Below are 20,234 nucleotides of genomic sequence, written 5' to 3' on the forward strand. Positions count from 1 at the left end.
CAGCTTTTTAAGGTTGCAAGTCCACAATAGCATTTTTTATGTCATTATTGTGTGTTGAACATAATATAAGAATATAAATAAAAGTAAAATATTTTTATTGTACACTCACAAAAATGATCTATTCAACATAAAACTAATTTCCTTTTAAATTATGTCCTTTAATCGTTAGCAGAAATAGTTTTATTGTAAAAGGGATTTTTCGAATATAATAAGGTTAGAAGTTCATTGGAAAAAAGAAAAACGTTCTGATTTCTTTTGATTTTTAAATGAAATCCTTTTATGTAAAAAGGATATAGTTTCACGTGATTTGACGTTTGTAAACAAATTAAAATATTAAAATAAAAAAAGTTTATTTACTCTTTATATAATGCAAAGGTAATCTGCACAAATAAATTTAATGATTAATAATAATAATAAAAATTAAATTATTATTTTAATAAAATAAACAAAATACAAAATTTAAATAAAATATTGTCAATTTTGGATAATTATAATAATTATTTATGTATTCGAAAACTGTAATTTAATTAATTAAAAAATGTAGTATCTAATTCATAACTTTTTGAAATTTTTAAAATTGATAAAAGGTTATAATATTATGGAAATTATGATAAAAGAAATTTAGTTCTTCTTTTTATATATTTTATTTGCCTATATCAATTTATTATTTGCAGACTTATGCTATTATTATTTTATTTGAAATTAAATTTAATTTCAAATATTTCATAAATTTGAGTCCCAAATAAAAAAATTATTATTACAATTAGATAAATATAAACTAATGAATCACAGACAATAAAAATAAATAAAACTACTGATAAAATGATTCTTTTTAATAGTAAACAAAAATCATTTATATAATAATTAAAGGATATAATATAAAGGAATTTCCTTTTAATAGAAAAGGAATTCCTCTTAGACAAATATTAAAAGGAAAATCCGCTTATAGTAAAAAGATTTCTTTTTATTTAAATAGACTGTTTTGTGAGTATAATAATATTCATCAGAAGAACAAAAGAAATCTATTGTTAGCATAGCCTTAAAATATAAATTCTTTATATTATATAATCATTGAATTAACTTTTTTTTAATAAAAAAAATATTATTCACAATTATAAAATACAAAAAAATATATAATTATATATAAAAGTTTAAAAATTATTATTATATTAATAATGTCACAAATTTTCAACAAATCATCATATTTTATTAAACATTTAAATATTACAGAATTTTTTTTTAATTTAACATAATTATTCTTACAAAAACCTTCACCAAAAACATGTAAAATATATTTTTTGTTTTTTTTTGTACACTTGCTTCAAAACTTATAATAATTATTTTATTAGGAATCCTTAAAAAAAAGTTTTCTACTTTATCATCAAATCAAGGTATTTTGAATAAAATAAAAAATACTTGAATGTGATTGCCAGAAAATTAGTTAAACATAGAAAGGAGTTAACAATATTTACACTACATTTGGTCTTTGATTTTTGTTTCTGTTTATAAAAAAGTAGAAACTACAAATATAAATGCCAGCTAAAAAGCTTTTTTTTTGCAGAAAGGCACCTTTTTTCGCTTATATATCATATACAAATTCGTATAAAGAAAAAATTGAAAGTCTTATTTTACGAAAAAAAACTATTTTTCGAAACTTGTAAAAACTGGTATTTAATTTTAGAGATTTTATTTTTTAAAATTATTATTAAAATATTTTTCGATTCGTACTAAAAATTAATTTGGTTGATTTAAAAATTTTTTTAAATTGGTTAAAAACAATTTTTTCTTTTAATTTTAACCTCTAAACACTTTTATCTATATAAGAATTCAAATTACTGACTAAAGTTTTTTAAATTTATTTAAATTTAAAATTTTTGCAAAATTCCTCACATTGCTATGAATAGAAAAAACCGAAATGTGAATCATATCGATTCGGCACTTTCGGTAATAAGTAGTTAAATTTTCGCTAGATAAAAAAAAACTTAGTAAATTTTTTTTTGTTTTTTTTTTGTTTTTTTTTTCAATTTCCAAATCTCGTAATATTTATAACTCTAAAAGGACAGGGAAAGTATTTATTAGGCCTTTGGAATTTCCAATCTATGTACTGTCAGTAAGGTAGGAATTCACATGTGGCGCGAAATTTAATTTGACTTTTGAAAATTTTACTTAATTTACAATTTTCTAGATGGGAAATTCGAACGAAAAGTCGTTCTCTTGGGGAGCGATGTAAAAGTAAAAGTAATTTTAAGTGGTTTCAATGTGGAAATTCTCAGGTGTTTCAAATTTTCCTTTGAGTTTCTGATCTGTGTACTGTCGGTAAAGTAGAAATTCACATGGCGCGCGAAAATTAAATTTATAATATTTTTTACTAAATTTACAATTTTCCAGATGGGGAAACTGGGAACGAAAAGTCATTTTCTTGAGGAGGGGGGATGTATAGGAAAAAGTAAATTAAAGGGGGTTTCAAAATGGTATCTTCGAGTCGGATTCAAATTTTCCTTCGAGTTTACGATCTGTGTTGTGTCGGTAAAACAGAATTGAATTTATTTTATTGCCTATACGAGATTGTGGATTTTTTCAAAATTTTCTCGAACAAATTTAACTATTTTTTTGTGATTTTAACGTTTTTTTTATTTTTCGACGGGAACTCTTTTGTATGTTCGCCTGTATAGTTCGTCGACTTTAACGAGATAATAAGTTCCAGGGAACATGTGTTCGATAGTTTCGCGTGGTTCATACGGCACAACGTGACAATTCTTCTCCCTTAGATCGAGAATTCTCGTATAATCATCGGGCGAAATTTGTTGTCGCGCCGATAATTGTTCCCTCACGTATTTAAGATTATCAATGAGTCGCGCCAATTCTGAACTTTTTGCGCAATTGTCGGTAATTCTCATGGAATACATACTGGACGCTAGACCCGAACCATAGGAGAATATTCCCACTTTATTACCAGCGAGTTCCTCAATTGGTTTACTTATCAATAGTGAGACGAGTCCCGAATAAACGGATGGCGTGTACATATTTCCCACTAGATTCGCCACAAATAAACTTGGTTTTGTCTTTTTTTCATAATCCTGTTTGCTGACGTCGAGAAATGCCTTCTCAATGTCACGATCGAAATATGTTGTTTCTAACTTGGCATTTTGGAATTTTGTCAAATGGGGAAAGCGTTTTGTCGACTCGTCCTGGGGGAGTTGGAGGAAATCGACAAAGGCAAGACGGGCGAATGATTTTTGAACTAGTTTTCCATAGGGCGAGTGAAAGAGCATTGAGTCGAAACTCTTTAGGGAGATTGTGTCGTTGTTTTTGGTTTTTGCCTTTGACGTGTAGCGTTCGTAGCATGTGTCGAGGGCGCTGAGGTAGCATTGAATTGAGAGTTTTCCATCGACCACAGGATATTCGGAGCGAAGATCGGGTTTGTAGAAATCGTAAGCGTGTCGCATGCACGATGCACGGAGTCCTCTATCGAAAACTAGAGGCGCATTTGGTCCAATTGCCATGGCGATTGCTCCGGCTCCTCCCGTTGGTCTTGCACTCCCTGCAAAAAAAAATAATTTTTATTTTCACTTATATTTTCCCCATTTGATGATATCTAGAATTATCTGTAAATTTTCGAAGCGAATTCGTTTGTTTTCTGAAGCGAAATATTAAATAGTTCCTTGGAAATCGCCAGCGAACGTTATGCACGAGATAGAAAAGGATAGCAGTACATCTCTGTCCTCTTCTCCTTCGCATTTGACACTCGAGATCGATAAAGAAGAACACCTCTTTACCATATTTTTATTTACTTTTACCAACAAACACACAAGTGTTGCTCTGTCGGTCAAAAAAAATTTCGTAATTTTTTCTGTTGGGCTAAAAAGGAATTACCTTTTGCATAAACGGCATTGTCGGCGGCAACGACAATCGCGAGACGACCGTCCCAGGCGCTGCTCTCCACCCAGGCAATTGCGTTGAATAATGCGGCAGTGCCACCGTAACAGGCATTGGTAGAGTCAATTCCTTCAATATCAGTGGCGCCTGAGGGCTCGAATAATTGCATGAGAACTGATTTTACCGATTTACTCTTGTCAAGAATTGTCTCGGTGCCAACTTCAAGACGACCAACGTCCTTGGGATTTATTTGATATCTGTCCATTAGACGACTGACGACTGTTAAACAAAGGGAATTGATATCCTCCCTGTCGGTACAGAAACCCATTCGTGATTGTCCCAGGCCAATTGTATATTTGCCGGCCGAGACACCGTCGAATTCCTCCAAATCCTCCTGCGCGACGTATTGCGCCGGGAAATAAAGCTCCATCGCCTTAATGCCAACATCCTTGGGCCACATGATGAGATTTTTTTGTTTTCAAAGATTACCTGTAAGAAAAAAGGTAGAAAATTTTAGATATTAGAGATTTAGTGGTTTGGAATTGTCGCTGATGTGTGATGTCACCCTAATGTTTCCGTCGGTATTTTTCGACAACTGCTCAACCCTAACGTACCACTGATCTCTATATATAACTGGATGTAGTATAGGGCTATTTCCGGTTGTGACAAATTGAACGACTAAACGCCATATTACTGAGCAGTGAGTTTCTCAAATATGGCGTTCGCGATTGCGCAGAATGCAAAAAATGTCTGCGTTTGTTTACTATTTACAGTCTGTGTAATGTGTTTTTGAAAATGAATTTGTTTTTGTTTGCAGTTATTAATTGACATTGCTTTATAATTAATTTAAAAAATAATTGCACGATGCCCTGCCGGAAGAATGGACTGAAAAAGTACTGAAATTGTACTGGCCTCCAGTACAATTTCAGTCCGTTTTTTTAAATGTTTCGGTAGACATTTTTAAAGTCCTTTAACAATAGTTTCAAATGTAGGTTATGTCAACAAACCATTGTTAACAGTTTAGAAGTGAAAATAAAAAAAGGTTAACAAAATTTTCAACGAAATTCCCGTTAAATTCTAAACTTATATTGCAACCCCTGCTTTAACAATAGACCCGAAAGCCTATTGTTGTATGGGATTATAATTTTATGGCTTAAAAAGTTCACAATTTAAATAATTCAATTTTCAAAACAAAAAAATTTTAATCTGTGATGTTTTATGATTACAAATATCTAAAATTTATTATAAAAAATGTTTAATTAAAAAAGTTATAAACTATCTCGCAAACTCTAATTGTTACGTAAAAACGGATATTATTTTTGAATTTAGATTAACATGAATATTTAGCATACATAATAATTACTTATAAAGAATCTGAGTTCATGAAAAACAAATATAATGTTGAAATATAAATAAAAATTATTTTTAACATTAACAAAGAAATATTCGTCCTTCAACCTAATGACGGTCAAGCCATAAACATCACCGATAGCGACCCTTTTGCAGGTAATTTTTCCCAGTACAATTTCAGTGCTGAAACGCAGCAAATTTTCACTAAAATTGCACTGAGCTCTCAGTACTAATTCCCCAGTATAATTTCAGTCATTATAGTGAAGAGCAAACTAAAATTTGTGACAAATTATTTCACAAGTAATAAGTGTACATATTATGTTTTGAAGGTTATGTATTTATTAACGGTGTTGCGCAATTTCAAACAGTGGTCGCCTTTTAAAAATGGCTGCTTGAACGTAAACATAATTTGAAAAGGATTTTTCTCCCAATTTGGACAATTATTACAAAATAGGGAAAAATACCAGTTATCCTGAAATTTTGTTCTTTCATTTGTGCACAAGAAATTGAAAATTCAATATAATACACGACTTCAGGAAGTAAAATGAGAAAATTAGATGTGCCCATTAGGTGGTGCCCTCTGGTGGTAATTTTATGTATCGTGCATTTGTTTAACTTTTTCCTATTTTACTTCCTGTCGTTGTAAATCTAAATAAATCTTTTACTTCTTGCGCGCAAATAAAAGATAAAATATTCAGGATATCTTGTATTTTCTCCGATTTTCCAATAATTGCCCGAATTAGGAGAAAAATCATTTTTAAATCAAGTATACATTTGAGCAGCCATTTTTAAAAGGCGATCACTGCGAAACACCATTAAAACAAAAATTTGATTTAAAAATTGAAAAAACATTTTGTTATATATCTTATGAAACGTTTCTATATTTCTATATCTACATTTTCTACTATTTGTAACGAAAAAATTCAAAGTTTAGTGATTTATTTTAATGTTTTCCCAAAAAGAAAGGTTATGTATTTTTAATATACACTGCAAGCCCGATCAGCGGTCACCCGATCAGTGGTCGCTTGTTTACATCGTTTGTAGATGGGGCGGGCGAGGGGCCATGAGGGAGTCGAAAAGTTGTGGCAGTAGCGTATACATTAAAGACGCTCTGGCCCCTTAAAAAAAAATTTAGTAGTCAAGTAATAGTACCCCATCATAAAACAGTTCGTACGGTCCTATATGTTTACGCCCGATCAGCGGTCAAGCACCCCCGGAGCTGACCGCTGATCGGGCTTGCAGTGTATTAATAATGTTTAAGTTTATCTTAGATAGAAATTTAATTTAATATTACACAAATTACTTCTTCAGTATATAGTGTGGAAGTTATTTTTCAATTAATAGTTTTTAGGGGAGACTGCCCAGTGAGAAATTTCTCACCGGTCCAATATCGGTCCAATATTGGGAGCCAAGAGACCGATCATCGGTCCAATAAAGGCTCCCAATATTGGACCAATATGGGCTGATGCTTGGGATGTAACGGGTTCGCCAAGCATCGGTTGTTAATATTGGTCCAATATTGGCCGAATATTGGCAACCAAGAGAAAAAATTTTTTTAAATAAATTTTTTTAATTAAATAATAATAATAAAAAATTAATGTTTATAATTTTTTTGTTTAATATATTTATTTGTTTAATTATTTATTTTTAATAATTCATGTAAATAATAGATAATTTATTATTTATAAATTATAATAATTTAAAAATGCAGCAGCTATTAGAAAATAGCATTCTGCAAAAAAATTCTATCATTGAAAAATCAATGATAGGCGAGAGAAATCCGCGTCTTTAAATAGATTCGCAGATGATAGACAAGAGATATCCGCGTCATTAAACGGATTCGCAGATATACTCTGATCTCGCGACGAATCTCTCGATACTTATATACACTAGAGTCGCCGTGTCAGTTGCGAGAACGGTTACAGCGTCCCTCTTGCGGCAGAGATAAGAATTGTCACGTAAACTGCTAAATCGCTTTACCGACCGCCTTATTATACCCGCAGTTTACGTGACAATTCTTATCTCTGCCGCAAGAGGGACGCTGTAACCGTTCTCGCAACTGACACGGCGACTCCAGTGTATATAAGTATCGAGAGATTCGTCGCGAGACCAGAGTATATCTGCGAATCCGTTTAATGACGCGGATATCTCTTGTCTATCATCTGCGAATCTATTTAAAGACGCGGATTTCTCTCGCCTATCATTGATTTTTCAATGATAGAATTTTTTTGCAGAATGCTATTTCGATTATTTCCTAATAGTTGCTGCATTTTTAAATAATTATAATTTATAAATAATAAATTATTTATTATTTACATGAATTATTAAAAATAAATAATTAAACAAATAAATATATTAAACAAAAATTATAAACATTAATTTTTTATTATTATTATTTAATTAAAAAAAATTTATTTAAAAAAATTTTTCTCTCTTGGTTGCCAATATTCGGCCAATATTGGACCAATATTAACAACCGATGCTTGGCGAACCCGTTACATCCCAAGCATCAGCCCATATTGGTCCAATATTGGGAGTCAATCGGCGCCCAGCACGGCAACCAATATTGGACCGATATTGGACCGATTAAAGTCTATTGGCAATTTCTCACTGGGTGGGGCGAAAGGTTAAACTGTGAAAGCAGTTAAATATAATACATTTTATTTTTTTTCATTGTAAAATAAAATTTACTTTTAATTTTTTGGTTAAGTGTAATACAAAATTATGTTTTTCCATTGTAAAAGAAAATCTACTGCTATAATTGTAATAATTGTATGCATATCTTATTTGTTTTTATATTTGTGACGATCAATAGATCGTTTTTTGGTTAAAAGTTTAAAATTTTTAGTTTAAAGTTATGAATACTTTAACCTAAAAATTTTAATTTTGATAATACATTTAAATAAAATAATTTGTTTTTGTTTTTTTTTCAATCTGCACATTTTAAAGAATATGTTTTATTCAAGCGCATTCGAATTTCGCGCTGCAAAGTGAGAAACTCACTGCTTCGTAAAATGGCCTTCCAGCCTTCTATTGGTCACAATATTTCTAAGCTCGAAGTATAGGAATACGCTATCCAGTTATAAATAAAGAAATCAGTGGACGACACTTATAGGGAGACCTGACTGTATTAATAAATAAAATTAAATTTATTAATAACGGTAATTTAATTTTTTTTTAAATTATTAAAAGAAGTGTAAATAATTTTCCAGTTAAGTTGAAATCGGAACAGTGATAAAGGAAGATGTTGGAAGGCAGAATTTTGTTTATTGAAGAATTGTAGTGTGAGACAGTCCCCGGCAAAAGAATCTCGTGAAAAGTTTTCAAACAGGTGAGTCAAAATATTATCCACATAAAAAAATAAATAAATCTCTTTTCAATTTTTGATTTCGAAAAATACGTCTAAGTCGATAAAGTAGATTACTATACACGGAGAAAAATTTATTCGTACTGATTACAATAGTCTATATTACTGCTCGGATATGTGACCACTTTTTGTGATGATTACTATAGCTGTTGTAAGGAGTACAAACGTGAAGGTATCCCTTACAACAGCTATAGTAATCGTTCCTACTAAATTCTTAACACATTACATAGTCTTCGTAATCATTCCAAAAAGTGGTCACATATCCGCGCTGTAATGTAGACTATTGTAATCATTAAAAATAATTTTTCTCCGTGTATTACCTTAGAATGGTAATATTCGACAAAAGAAAACTTATTGTAGAAAAACCCTTATTCTGCCTTCAAGGCCAACGCAGAATAGATCTGTAACCGGAACCGCAATCGTAAGCGTAACCGAAAGAATGAGTTAGAGAAGGATAAACAATATACCTATCCTTCTTTAACTCATTCTTACGGTAACGCTTACGATTGCGGTTCCGGTTACAGATCTATAAGGCTATTCAAGTTGGGTGGGGGAAAATTCAAGATGGATGCTAACTGGTGCACCAACATTGTATAGAAAGTGTATGGGATAGAGTCTAATTTTTTAAATATCTCGCTTAAACGAAATTTTTAACCATAAGTTTATTAGGATTTTATGTTTCATTTTTAAAGAACTATTTTTTGCAATAATAAAAATCGATTTTATTTTTTTATTGATTTTATTATTGCAAAAAATAGTTCTTTAAAAATGAAACATAAAATCCTAATAAACTTATGGTTAAAAATTTCGTTTAAGCGAGATATTTAAAAAATTAGACTCTATCCCATACACTTTCTATACAATGTTGGTGCACCAGTTAGCATCCATCTTGAATTTTCCCCCACCCAACTTGAATAGCCTTATTCTGCGTTGGCCTTCAGTGTAGAATATAGATAACGGTCAAATAACGGTCTTTATTTAAAGCAGAGAATTAAAATTAGTCGGGAAGAATTTTTTATTTTTTAAATAAGTACCTACAAATTTTTTTTTCTTACAAAAAATTGTTATTATTAGTGTTTAAAAAAGAAAGAAAAAAAGAAAGTAAGTAAAATTTGATATTAAACACTGGAGCTTTTTTTTGGTGAAATATTTCCAATTAGTAGAAAAAAAAGTTACGAAGTGCCATCAATGAAAGTGAAAGAAAATTAATGGCCAGGAGGTGAAATTTTGACGAGACACTTTCACTCCATAAAAATTGAAACCTTCTTGAAGTGGGTTTTTTTTTCTTTTTGGTTATATGAGGTAACTTGTGACATTTCTAACATAATATTTCGTCAATAATAATTTCACTGTATTCATATTCATTATTTAAATTAGAATTAATTAACAAATAGTCATTATTAGTGAAATCGAGGTTGACTTGTATTTTTGGCAATCTGTTAATACACGGAAAAAAAAAGTACGTGAATCCTTCCTTGAAAGTGCTTGACTTTTGGATAGAACACAAAGTACAAGGCTGTATCATATACTTTTTATTAGAAAATATAGAAAAGTCCTAGAGTTATTTTAGTACTAGTATGGGCAACAGTGTTTTTTAAATTTTAACGAAAAGTCATTTGTTCAGTTTTATAAAGTACGTGAAAGATTAGTTGACTGCGCTTGAAAATTCTGTAGAGCATGCGCAGTGTGCGTTGCGCGTTTCTACCCAAGGTAAATGCCAGCTGATCGTCTGTTTCCGTTTGTGTTAATTTCAGATGTGAATATACTATTATTTTATGAAAACAAATAGTGTTAATATATATTTGTCTTCAAGAATTGACTTTCAAAAAAATATTTCTTGTTTTGTGTTTCTCACAAAACAGAATGTTATGTAAGTCTCAGTTTTCAGTGAAATAGCATGTCTCAAAAGTCGTGAAAAATTTCACCATGTGGTATATAAGAACAATTCGATACGTACTTTTAAGTGTTAAGTGTGTGTTTATATTTAAGTTATACGCGAATATATATGTGTGTTATAGGTTAGTTCATAAGTGTTGACGAACGTCGAAAAGTGATACAATAATTGTTCTTTGTTTGTGTGATTAATTATCCAAATATGTGAATGAATGAGTGAATTTCAGAAAAACGGTGTGAACAAGTGGAAATTATTTTTTTTATTTTACAGTTTTTTTGAAAGTCAATGAAATTCTCAAGCAAGGTACTCGAAATTTTCATTGACTGCTTTTGAAACTCTCATGCAAAAGTACTAGACTGTTTTTAGTATTTTGTGTCGTATCCAAAAGTCAAGTACCGAGTCAATGAAAAATTCACGTACTTTTTTTTTCCGTGTAATTACTAATCTTTTCTCTAATAGTTGCAAATTAAAATTAAATTAGTTAAAAAATACAATAATTATTAGGAAAAAATAACTAATTATTAATAAATTAATTTTACCAATTACTAAAACTACTAATTATTTTACTAATTGTTAGTAAAAGAGTTAAAATAACTAATCGTAAAAATTTTGAAAATTATTAGTAAAAAAGTTACTAATTATTAGTTATTGATAAAAAACTACAAAATTACTAGTAAAAGTTCAATAACTATTAGTAAAAAAATTATAATTATTAAGTAAATGAATAATTAAATATTAATAATAAATAAATTAGTTAAAAAGTAACTAATTATTTGTTTCGTAATAAACAACTACAAAATTATTAGTAAAAATTACCAATAATTAGTAATAAGAATTATTAATTGCTAGTAAAAAAAAAGTAATTAATTATTTGTCAAAAATACCATTAGTAAAATTAATAGTGGTACTTTTAGTGTAAAACTAAATAATTATTAGTTAAGGGCATTTGAACCATGATGACGTCACAGATTTAAAACTAATGCTTTGCACAAACTGTGACGTCATCAAGGTTCAAATCCCCTTAACATTACTAATTAGTGATAAAAATAAACGTATTAGTAAAGAACAAACTAATTGTTATTTGAAAGAAATTAATTCTTAGTAGATAAATAATTAACTTTTCGTTTCTTCTACAAGTAATTAGTTTTATTAGTAATTTTAGTTATTTTTTAAAGTAAGTAAAATTTAAATTTAAACTAATAATTAGTTGCTTTTTTTAACTTCTTCAATTTTTTCGACAATAATTATATTTATTTTTTATTCAGAAAATATATATTTTTTTTAAATATATTCTGTTAGACTAAATTTTCTAATTTTAGTAATTTTCAAAAATTTTATTTTTATTATTTATTTTATTCATTTAAACTCTTAATTTATTATAATTTAGTTTTATTGTTAATTTTCTATTTTTAATACCTATTTTAATTGTTTATTTATTTATTTGTAAACGGGACAATCAATTTTAATTATTATTATAAATATTTATATTATTTTTTTATAATTATTATAATAATAATAAATTAATAATTATTATTATTATTTTATTTATTTATTTTTATTTTAAATAACAAATATTTATTAAACTCTAATTGATAAAGTTTTGTTCAATTATTATTATTAATAATTCGATAAAGCCATCATTATTATTATTATTATTAAGTATTTATTATTATAAAACTACAAAATTCAATTATTATTTTATAACTGTTGTAAATATTAAATACTTATTTTTATATTTTCTAATTTCACACATTTTTTTCAATTGTTACAAGCAATAGTTATTTAATAATAAACATTACTATGAATCATTATTTATTATTATATAAAATATTTATTTTTTTTACTTTCTTGTACATTTGATTAATTTTTCGTAATTAAAAAATAATGTAATAAATAATAATAATAATATTAATAAGAAGAAGAGGAAGAAGAAAAAACAAAAAATAAGAAAAATTGTAATAAAAAAATTGATAATGATTATAATTTTAATTGGAATAATAATATTAATTAATTTAGTAAGGATCTTAAAGAATTTTTTTAAAAAATGAAATAATTTATTAATTTATTTATTAAATTAATTAATTTATTATTTATTAATTTATTTACAAAAGTAGGCGGGAAAAATTATTTTCTAATAATAAAAAAAAATTTTTTATTTAAAAATAGGTGTTTAATAATTATTTTCAAAAGAATATTTCATCTCTAGATTGAAATATAAAATTATTTTCCCTTTTCTTGAAATTTCTGAAGTTTAAAAAAAACTGATTAGCATAATTTTATCGTAAAAATGAATTTCAATTAAAATTTTGAATCCATAATAATAAAAAAACAGAAATTCCCAAATAATTATACTTTTGTAATACATACGATGTTTTAGTTATATGTATATTGTATATATGTATTATATTCAAAATAGCCGATAAAAAATCCTTACCGTCGTTTTTCGTTCAAGATCAGAACACTGTCATCTTTTTCACTCACACTCCTCGGGAAGTTTATATCTCTTTGAAGCCTGTTCTTAGCACTATTACATCACTATAAAATGTTATAGATCTCGATGTCACCACGCAGTTACACTAAAGAGGCAAAAAAAGAAAGAACCGGTGAACTTTAAACAATCAGGTGATTTGTTTCTTTATTAATTTTGTGATTTATTTTTATTTTGGGGGGAAAAGAAAAAAAGAAAGATAGAAAAAAAAGAATTCTCAAGACGAGGAGGATTTAAGGTGTCTTGTACGGTTTATTAGCGGCATTGAGAATATTGAGAATATATGTATATATTTAGGTTAGAAGTGAAAATCAACGATGGGAGGTGAAAATTCCGGTCACTGGGTGAGCTGTCTCTTTTTGACGGAAATTCTCACGTCTCATTTCTCTCTCTCTTTTTCTTCTTTACTTTTTTTCCTTTTTTCTTTTTTTCTCTTTCTTTTTTTCTTTCTTTATTTACTCGAACGGTGTCTTACTCGAAGGCACTCCAAGGAAATAAGCGACTACTCGCGATGAGACAAGTGTTGTGAATGAAATGAATCCAGAAAGTGAGTTCCCATAGCTAGACTTTAAAACGAGTGTGTGAGTGTGAATGTGTGTGCGAGTGTAATAAATTCCTGTACCCACTCTTTTAGTTGGAAAAAAAAATCCGGTTGTCACGGCACAATCGAATGTATAATAATGACACGTGGTGGGGTTAGGGTCAATGTGTGTACGAAATAACTTAACCTTTTTTCATTCAAAAACATTATCTTATCGAAAAAAGAAAAATATAACTCTTTTTCACGAATTATAATGGGAAAGAAAGAAAAGTGGAGAGAAAAAAAGAATCTTATACACATTCATTTATTTTCTTAAAGAAAAAGACACGTGTTTATTTATATTTTGTGTTACTTTTTTCTCGTGTTGCTGTTGTTGCGTTTTGAAGGTACGAAATGACAACAATGAATCATTGTTTGTCGTCTGCTAGATGGTAACGAGAAATTTATGTTGGCAAGCGGAGATGAATCCACATAATATACCAAAATGAATTGCACACAATGACTATTACGTCGAATACACAACCTCAGAATCTATATTGTTAGAAATTTATTTTTATCGAATTTTAAATGTAAGGAAATTTTATTTTCTGGAATTAACATTTTACCGAAAATGAATATGAGAGAATAATTTATGATCGAATCGACATGTGCTGTAATTATAAATTATCATAATTTCTGTTTGTCTGAATTTTAACATAACCTAATTTTAAATGTTAGAATTCTTAAAGTTTGTAAGGTTTGTAAGGAAGATGGAACCGAAATGTAATATAGAGTAAAGGCATTTTCATAGAATTAGTTTTGAGAATAATAATTATATACACGAATAATAAAGAAATCTATTTTCAAATGTAAATAATAACTGTTGAAATGAATTTGTTTTTCTAGATTTATAATCTGACATAATTTCTATTTGCACAAAAACATAATTAACAGAATTTAGAATGGTCGATTTTTCATTGTGCCGAAAGTTGAAATAGTCGAAATTAAATTAAACCGAATTTTATTTTAAAATTGACCAATCAAAATTTTCTTGATAATTTCTGAAAATTTTGATTGGTCAATTTTAAAATAAAATTCGGTTTAATTTAATTTCGACTATTTCAACTTTCGGCACAATGAAAAATCGACCATTCTAAATTCTGTTAATTATGTTTTTGTGCAAATAGAAATTATGTCAGATTATAAATCTAGAAAAACAAATTCGTTTCAACAGTTATTATTTACATTTGAAAATAGATTTCTTTATTATTCGTGTATATAATTATTATCCTCAAAACTATAATTCTATGAAAATGCCTTTACTCTATATTACATTTCGGTTCCATCTTCCTTGCAAACTTTAAGAATTCTAACATTTAAAATTAGGTTATGTTAAAATTCAGACAAACAGAAATTATGATAATTTATAATTACAGCACATGTCGATTCGATCATAAATTATTCTCTCATATTCATTTTCGGTAAAATGTTAATTCCAGAAAATAAAATTTCCTTACATTTAAAATTCGATAAAAATAAATTCCTAACAATATAGATTCTGAGGTTGTGTATTCGACGTAATAGTCATTATGTGCAATTCATTTTGGTATATGTGGATTCATCTCGTCAAGCGTTTATTCTCATGTCGATAGTTTTGGGAGAGGGAATTTTGAAATATTAGAAATTGTAATTACGAATTTATTATTTCTTTTTTGGCATAAATTTTAATAATTTAATTAATAGACTATTAATTTTCTTATTAAAGAATTTTCATTATTTAATATTCCCTAATAATAATAATTTCAATAATTTAATATTATGATTAGTAGTCTCGATATTTATGTTTTTCATACATTTTTTAATGTATTAAAATATTTACGTTTTAATTATTTAGAAATTTTGTTGTGAATCAATCGATGCAGTTTAATTATTTTTTAAGTAATTATATAATTATTTTCAATAATTCAAATACTTTTTTTTCTTTTTAATTATTCCTGTGAGGATTTAATTCGTTTTCTTAATTTGAATAAATTTGCTATTAAAATTTATTATTAATTGGTTATTAGAAGGAAAATTTTGTTTTCTTCTATTAAACACATGTTGCACTAATAATTGTCAATTTCTAATTTTTAAAAAATGTTTGGACTTTTAAATTTTAACGATTTTAAAAATAATTTATAATATAATTATATAAGTACTGTTAAAATCTACCGTGTGCTCAGAAATTATAGAAAATGTGATATTTTTTTTATTTTCTTCAATTTTTTACAAAAAGTTCTAAAATTTTTAAATATTTCATACTTGAAATTTTTTAATTTTTATCAGGGTGCACCCAGAGAAAAATATTATTTAAACCAAATATATTTTATTTGAGTTAAATAAACGTATATTTGTCTCAGAACCAACTAGACTTTTTATTTCTTTTAAATAAAAATTTTATTCGACACGAATAAAACATATATTTGAGATAAATAAAATTTTATTTAAACCAAATAAAATTTATTTCAAACAAATAAAAAGTCTAGTTGGTTCTGAGACAAATATACCATTTCTCTGGGTGTGGCCGCAAGATTGACTTTATCAATATTTTCCTGACATTTTACTGACATAACAACGAATTTTCCTGACAAAAATTTTTTTGTTTAGAGCAAAGAATGTATTGCATGACCGTCTTGATTTCTTTAATTGCACTGACAAAAAAATTTTTCCTGACATTTCCCTGACTTTACTGACAAAAAATTTTTTTTGTCCTACATGCGCGATAAACTCGACTTTCCGTGCATGCATAGCGGGCGGAAAGTAAGCTTTTGCCGCCCGACTACCAACAGCGGACAGAAAAACTACTTTCCCGCCCGCTTACTAACAGCGGGCGGGAAAACGACTTTTCCGCCCGCTGCTTTAGCAGTATTAAATAAATACTACTAATTATTATATTATCACTTTCTATTACTTCAAATCAAAACGGAGTCAATTTTTAAGTAAAATTTTATTGTTAAATTTATCAAAAATATTCGAACTCGCCTTAGGCTTAATAAAAATGTTTTATACATATTTAATAATTAGTGCATATTCATTTTTGAATTTACGGATGCGTCTTGTTTATCGCGCATTTGGACAAAAAATATCGTGTGCAACTCGGGCGGAAATGTCAATTCTGACCTCGTACGATTGCCACCCTCGCTTTGCTCGTGCGGCAAATTTCGAACTCGGTCAGGAATTGACAACTTTCCGCCCTTGCCACACAATATACTATTTTCCTGACTTTACTGACAAAATATATTTTTCCCTGACTTTACTTACATGTGGCCACCCTGTTTTTATACTTTTTTAATACCCGGTATATTTTTTAAATGTTAAATTATAATTATTTTAATTTCATTACTATGATTATTTAATTATATTTATTAGTTTTAAGAAATTTAAAGTTATTTAATTATTTCGATACTTTTTGAACACCCGGTATATTTACAAAAATTATAAATTATAATTATTTTTGCTTTCTTATTATAATTAATTAAAATTGTTTATAATTTGTTATTAGTTTTGAAGTTCTTGAATTATATCTGTACTTTTTGGACACCTGGTATACTTAAAAAAAATTATAAATTATAATTATTTTTACTTTCTCGTTATAATTAATTATAATTGTTTAAAATTAGTTATTAGTTTTATTTAGTTTTGAAGTTCTTAAATTATAACCATACTTTTTGAACACCTGGTATATTAATTATTTATTAATTTTATTAATTAGTCATTTAATTATTTTTTCTACTTTTTAAACACTTAGTATGTATATTAATTATTATTTATTTATTAGTTTTATTTGTTAATTAGTCGATTTTTGGAAGACAGGTGAATAAAACAAATTCACTTTATTAACGACGATGTTTCGGAGGCACGGTAAGCCACCATCATCAGGTCACTTTATTAAAATCTAATTAAAAGTGGTTGCACTAACATTTCGTCAAAGGAATAAAATTAAATAAATAAAATTGAAATCGAAATCGTAAATATTTGAAATTAAAAATCACGAACATAGTTATTGTAAGTGATTAGTCAAACTTTTATGACTTTGTGAATTAGCAAAAATGTTTACTGAATTAGTATAACTGACTTTGGTTTGGAATTAGTAAATACTATAATGGTAGTAATTTCTACTAATTCAAAATTAAAATTAAATTATATTTAAAATTTACTTACTAATTCAAAAGCAAAAAGTCAGTAACTAATTCAATTTAGTAATCATATTTACTAATTCCAATTTAGAAAGTATATCCATATTTTTAAACACCCGGTATGTTTATAAAAATATTGTAAATTATTTAATTATTTTTATTTTACTATTATAATTATTATGATTATTTTCATTTTTTAAATTATAAATAAATAAATAAATATAAATTACAAAGTATCAAAAGGGAAACTTTAAATTAATATTAATATTTAATCATTAATTTACATTGCTACAAGAATTTGTTTTCCTTTTTGGTAAGCTAATTTTACTTGTAAATGAATAAATTAACAAATACTTAAATAAATAGATTAATTAATTAATAAAATAATTGAAATATTAAAATTGAAAAAATTAAAATAATATACAATTTAAAAAATATACTGGATGTACAAGGAGTATGGAAATAATGGTAAATATATTTAAAGTTTATTAAAACCAATTATTAATTATAATTATTAAAAATAATTAATTTATTATAATAAAAATAATATTTCAGCATATTTATAATTTTAAAAATATACTGGGTGTGAAAAAAGAATGGATATAATTAAATAACTTTGAAACTTGTTAAAGTAATAACTAATTATAAATAATTATAATTTATAGTTTAAAAATATACAGGGTGTTCAAAAAGTATGTAAATAATTAAATATCTCAACGTTTTAGAACTTCTTAGGAAAGAATTAAAGAAAATAAATCTAAAAAATATTTTATTTCGTATAATTTTTATCCAAACTGTATATTTCAATATTATCCATATCATAATCGAATATAATATTTCCAAAAATTGGTAAAATTAAAAATTTTTTAAATTTACAAAACTTCAAAATTTTTAACCTTTTATGGTTAATTTTTAAGTTTGTTCAATTTTCGTAGCCAACGTGAATATCAAGCAAAATTATCAATTTTCATAAATTAAGAAAAGTCATTGTAATAAATTTAAATATTATCAAAAGTGATATAAAAAAAATTTTTTTTAAATAATTTCAAATATTAACTCATAAAAAATCAGTTTTTAGAAAATTGTGTTTAATTGAGAAAAATTTCAATTTCACTTTTTTCTAATAAATTTTTTTTATACTTTGTCTTTAGCATGTAAAATGAAATCGAAAAAAAATTTTAAGGAATTTTTCTTTTTTCACAACAAATATAAAATAAAATAAATTAACACTTTTTTTGGAAATTTTTAATTACTTATTATTCATACATTAGGTACCGTATACTTTTTATATATTGTTAAGAAAATTAATTTTTCAAGAGTGTAAAAAATAAAGATCTTTTTCAAAAGTGAATCGTTTTTTTTAAATATGCGTGGGTGATTCTCCGCGTAGCGCAGAACTTGGTTTTTTTCATGTTGTAATGGAAAAATCCTTCTATTATATTAAGTTAGAGAACGACCGACCGACCGACTCACACCTCTTTCTATTCTGTCTAACATCTATTAGAATACTTCACTCACACACATGTCCAAAAAACATTTACCATGTATACACTAAACACATACATGTCATGTCACGCATGCGCAGTAGTGTTCTATGAATATCAGACATGCGCAGTAGTGCTATCAATGTTACGCATGCGCAGTGTTCTGTTAATGTTACGCATGCATAGTAGTGTTCTATCTAAATTTACAATAATAAATAAAACACAATAAAATAACAGTCAGTTAAGAATGACTGATATTTTAGTACTTTTCAACTGATTTTTAGTAAAAATTCCACTGATTATGAATCCAAAGTCACTTTTTAAAAATACAAAATAGCGAATCCAGGATAGCGGACGAAAATGAAAGATTTAGTAAGAGAATACGTAAAAATAACATTTCGTATAATGTACACGGAGAAAAAAATGCTGTTGAATCAATGACATATGGGTTTGATTCATTGAATAGTGTCATAACGGGCTGCCTAACGTATATGCTGTTGTTTTGAAAGCACCGATTCTAATGATTCGATAGTATCACTTTCTTTGAAACAAAAGCATATTTCTCAAATTGACAGCATACTATGTTAATTCGAAGGTGAATCCTTTTGAATCAATAAACAACATTTTTTAATTTAACAGTATATGCTTTTGAGTCAATGACTATAACTTTTAAATTTAAAAGCATCATTTTTATGATTCAAAAATTTGTACTCTTAATTTTTTTAGTTGTTGCTATCGATTGAATAACACCATACTGTTAATTCAATTCTTTTATGTGGTTAAATATATACCAACGATAAATTGAAAAAAGGGAATTTTTGTTCACATGTTTTTTATATACTATAATTAATTCTCACACCTTTAACACAACACTTTTTATACACATCTTTTTTTCAATTTTTCACACTAACATATACATCTTTATTATTATTTTCATTTTTTCCAACGGCTAAACACACACACACATACACATTCAAACACACTTATCTTTTTTAGTCAGAAAAATAGGCTATTCCCAAGCGGTCACCCATCCATTTAGTAACCGCGACCAACGACGCTTAACTTCCGTGATAGACGAGA

General features: G+C 27.1%; 2 protein-coding genes across 4 annotated transcripts in view; one reads left to right on the forward strand and one right to left on the reverse strand.

Moving 5' to 3' along the window:
* The window catches only part of LOC122499266 (ras-related protein Rab-43), a 145,218-nt gene that overhangs the window by 73,023 nt on the left and 51,961 nt on the right, over positions 1–20,234 (forward strand). The window lies entirely within an intron of this gene.
* Positions 1,952–13,978, reverse strand: LOC122499254 (hydroxymethylglutaryl-CoA synthase 1). 3 transcript variants are annotated; one of them, XM_043607500.1, is made up of 4 exons: positions 13,869–13,978; positions 12,922–13,063; positions 3,874–4,365; positions 1,952–3,541 (listed from the first exon to the last, which is right to left on the reverse strand). In XM_043607500.1, exons 3-4 carry the CDS (start codon positions 4,334–4,336, stop codon positions 2,631–2,633), a joined length of 1,374 nt encoding a protein of 457 aa, XP_043463435.1. In that variant the 5' UTR covers positions 4,337–4,365; positions 12,922–13,063; positions 13,869–13,978; the 3' UTR covers positions 1,952–2,630. The 3 variants fall into 3 exon arrangements, with proteins under 3 accessions (XP_043463435.1, XP_043463417.1, XP_043463427.1); XM_043607482.1 differs by lacking the exon at positions 13,869–13,978 and adding an exon at positions 13,451–13,679; XM_043607492.1 differs by lacking the exon at positions 13,869–13,978 and adding an exon at positions 13,435–13,679.

Source organism: Leptopilina heterotoma, unplaced genomic scaffold (genome assembly GCF_015476425.1).
Source record: "Leptopilina heterotoma isolate Lh14 unplaced genomic scaffold, ASM1547642v1 Lhet_100, whole genome shotgun sequence".
Classification (NCBI taxonomy): Eukaryota; Metazoa; Arthropoda; class Insecta; order Hymenoptera; family Figitidae; genus Leptopilina; species Leptopilina heterotoma.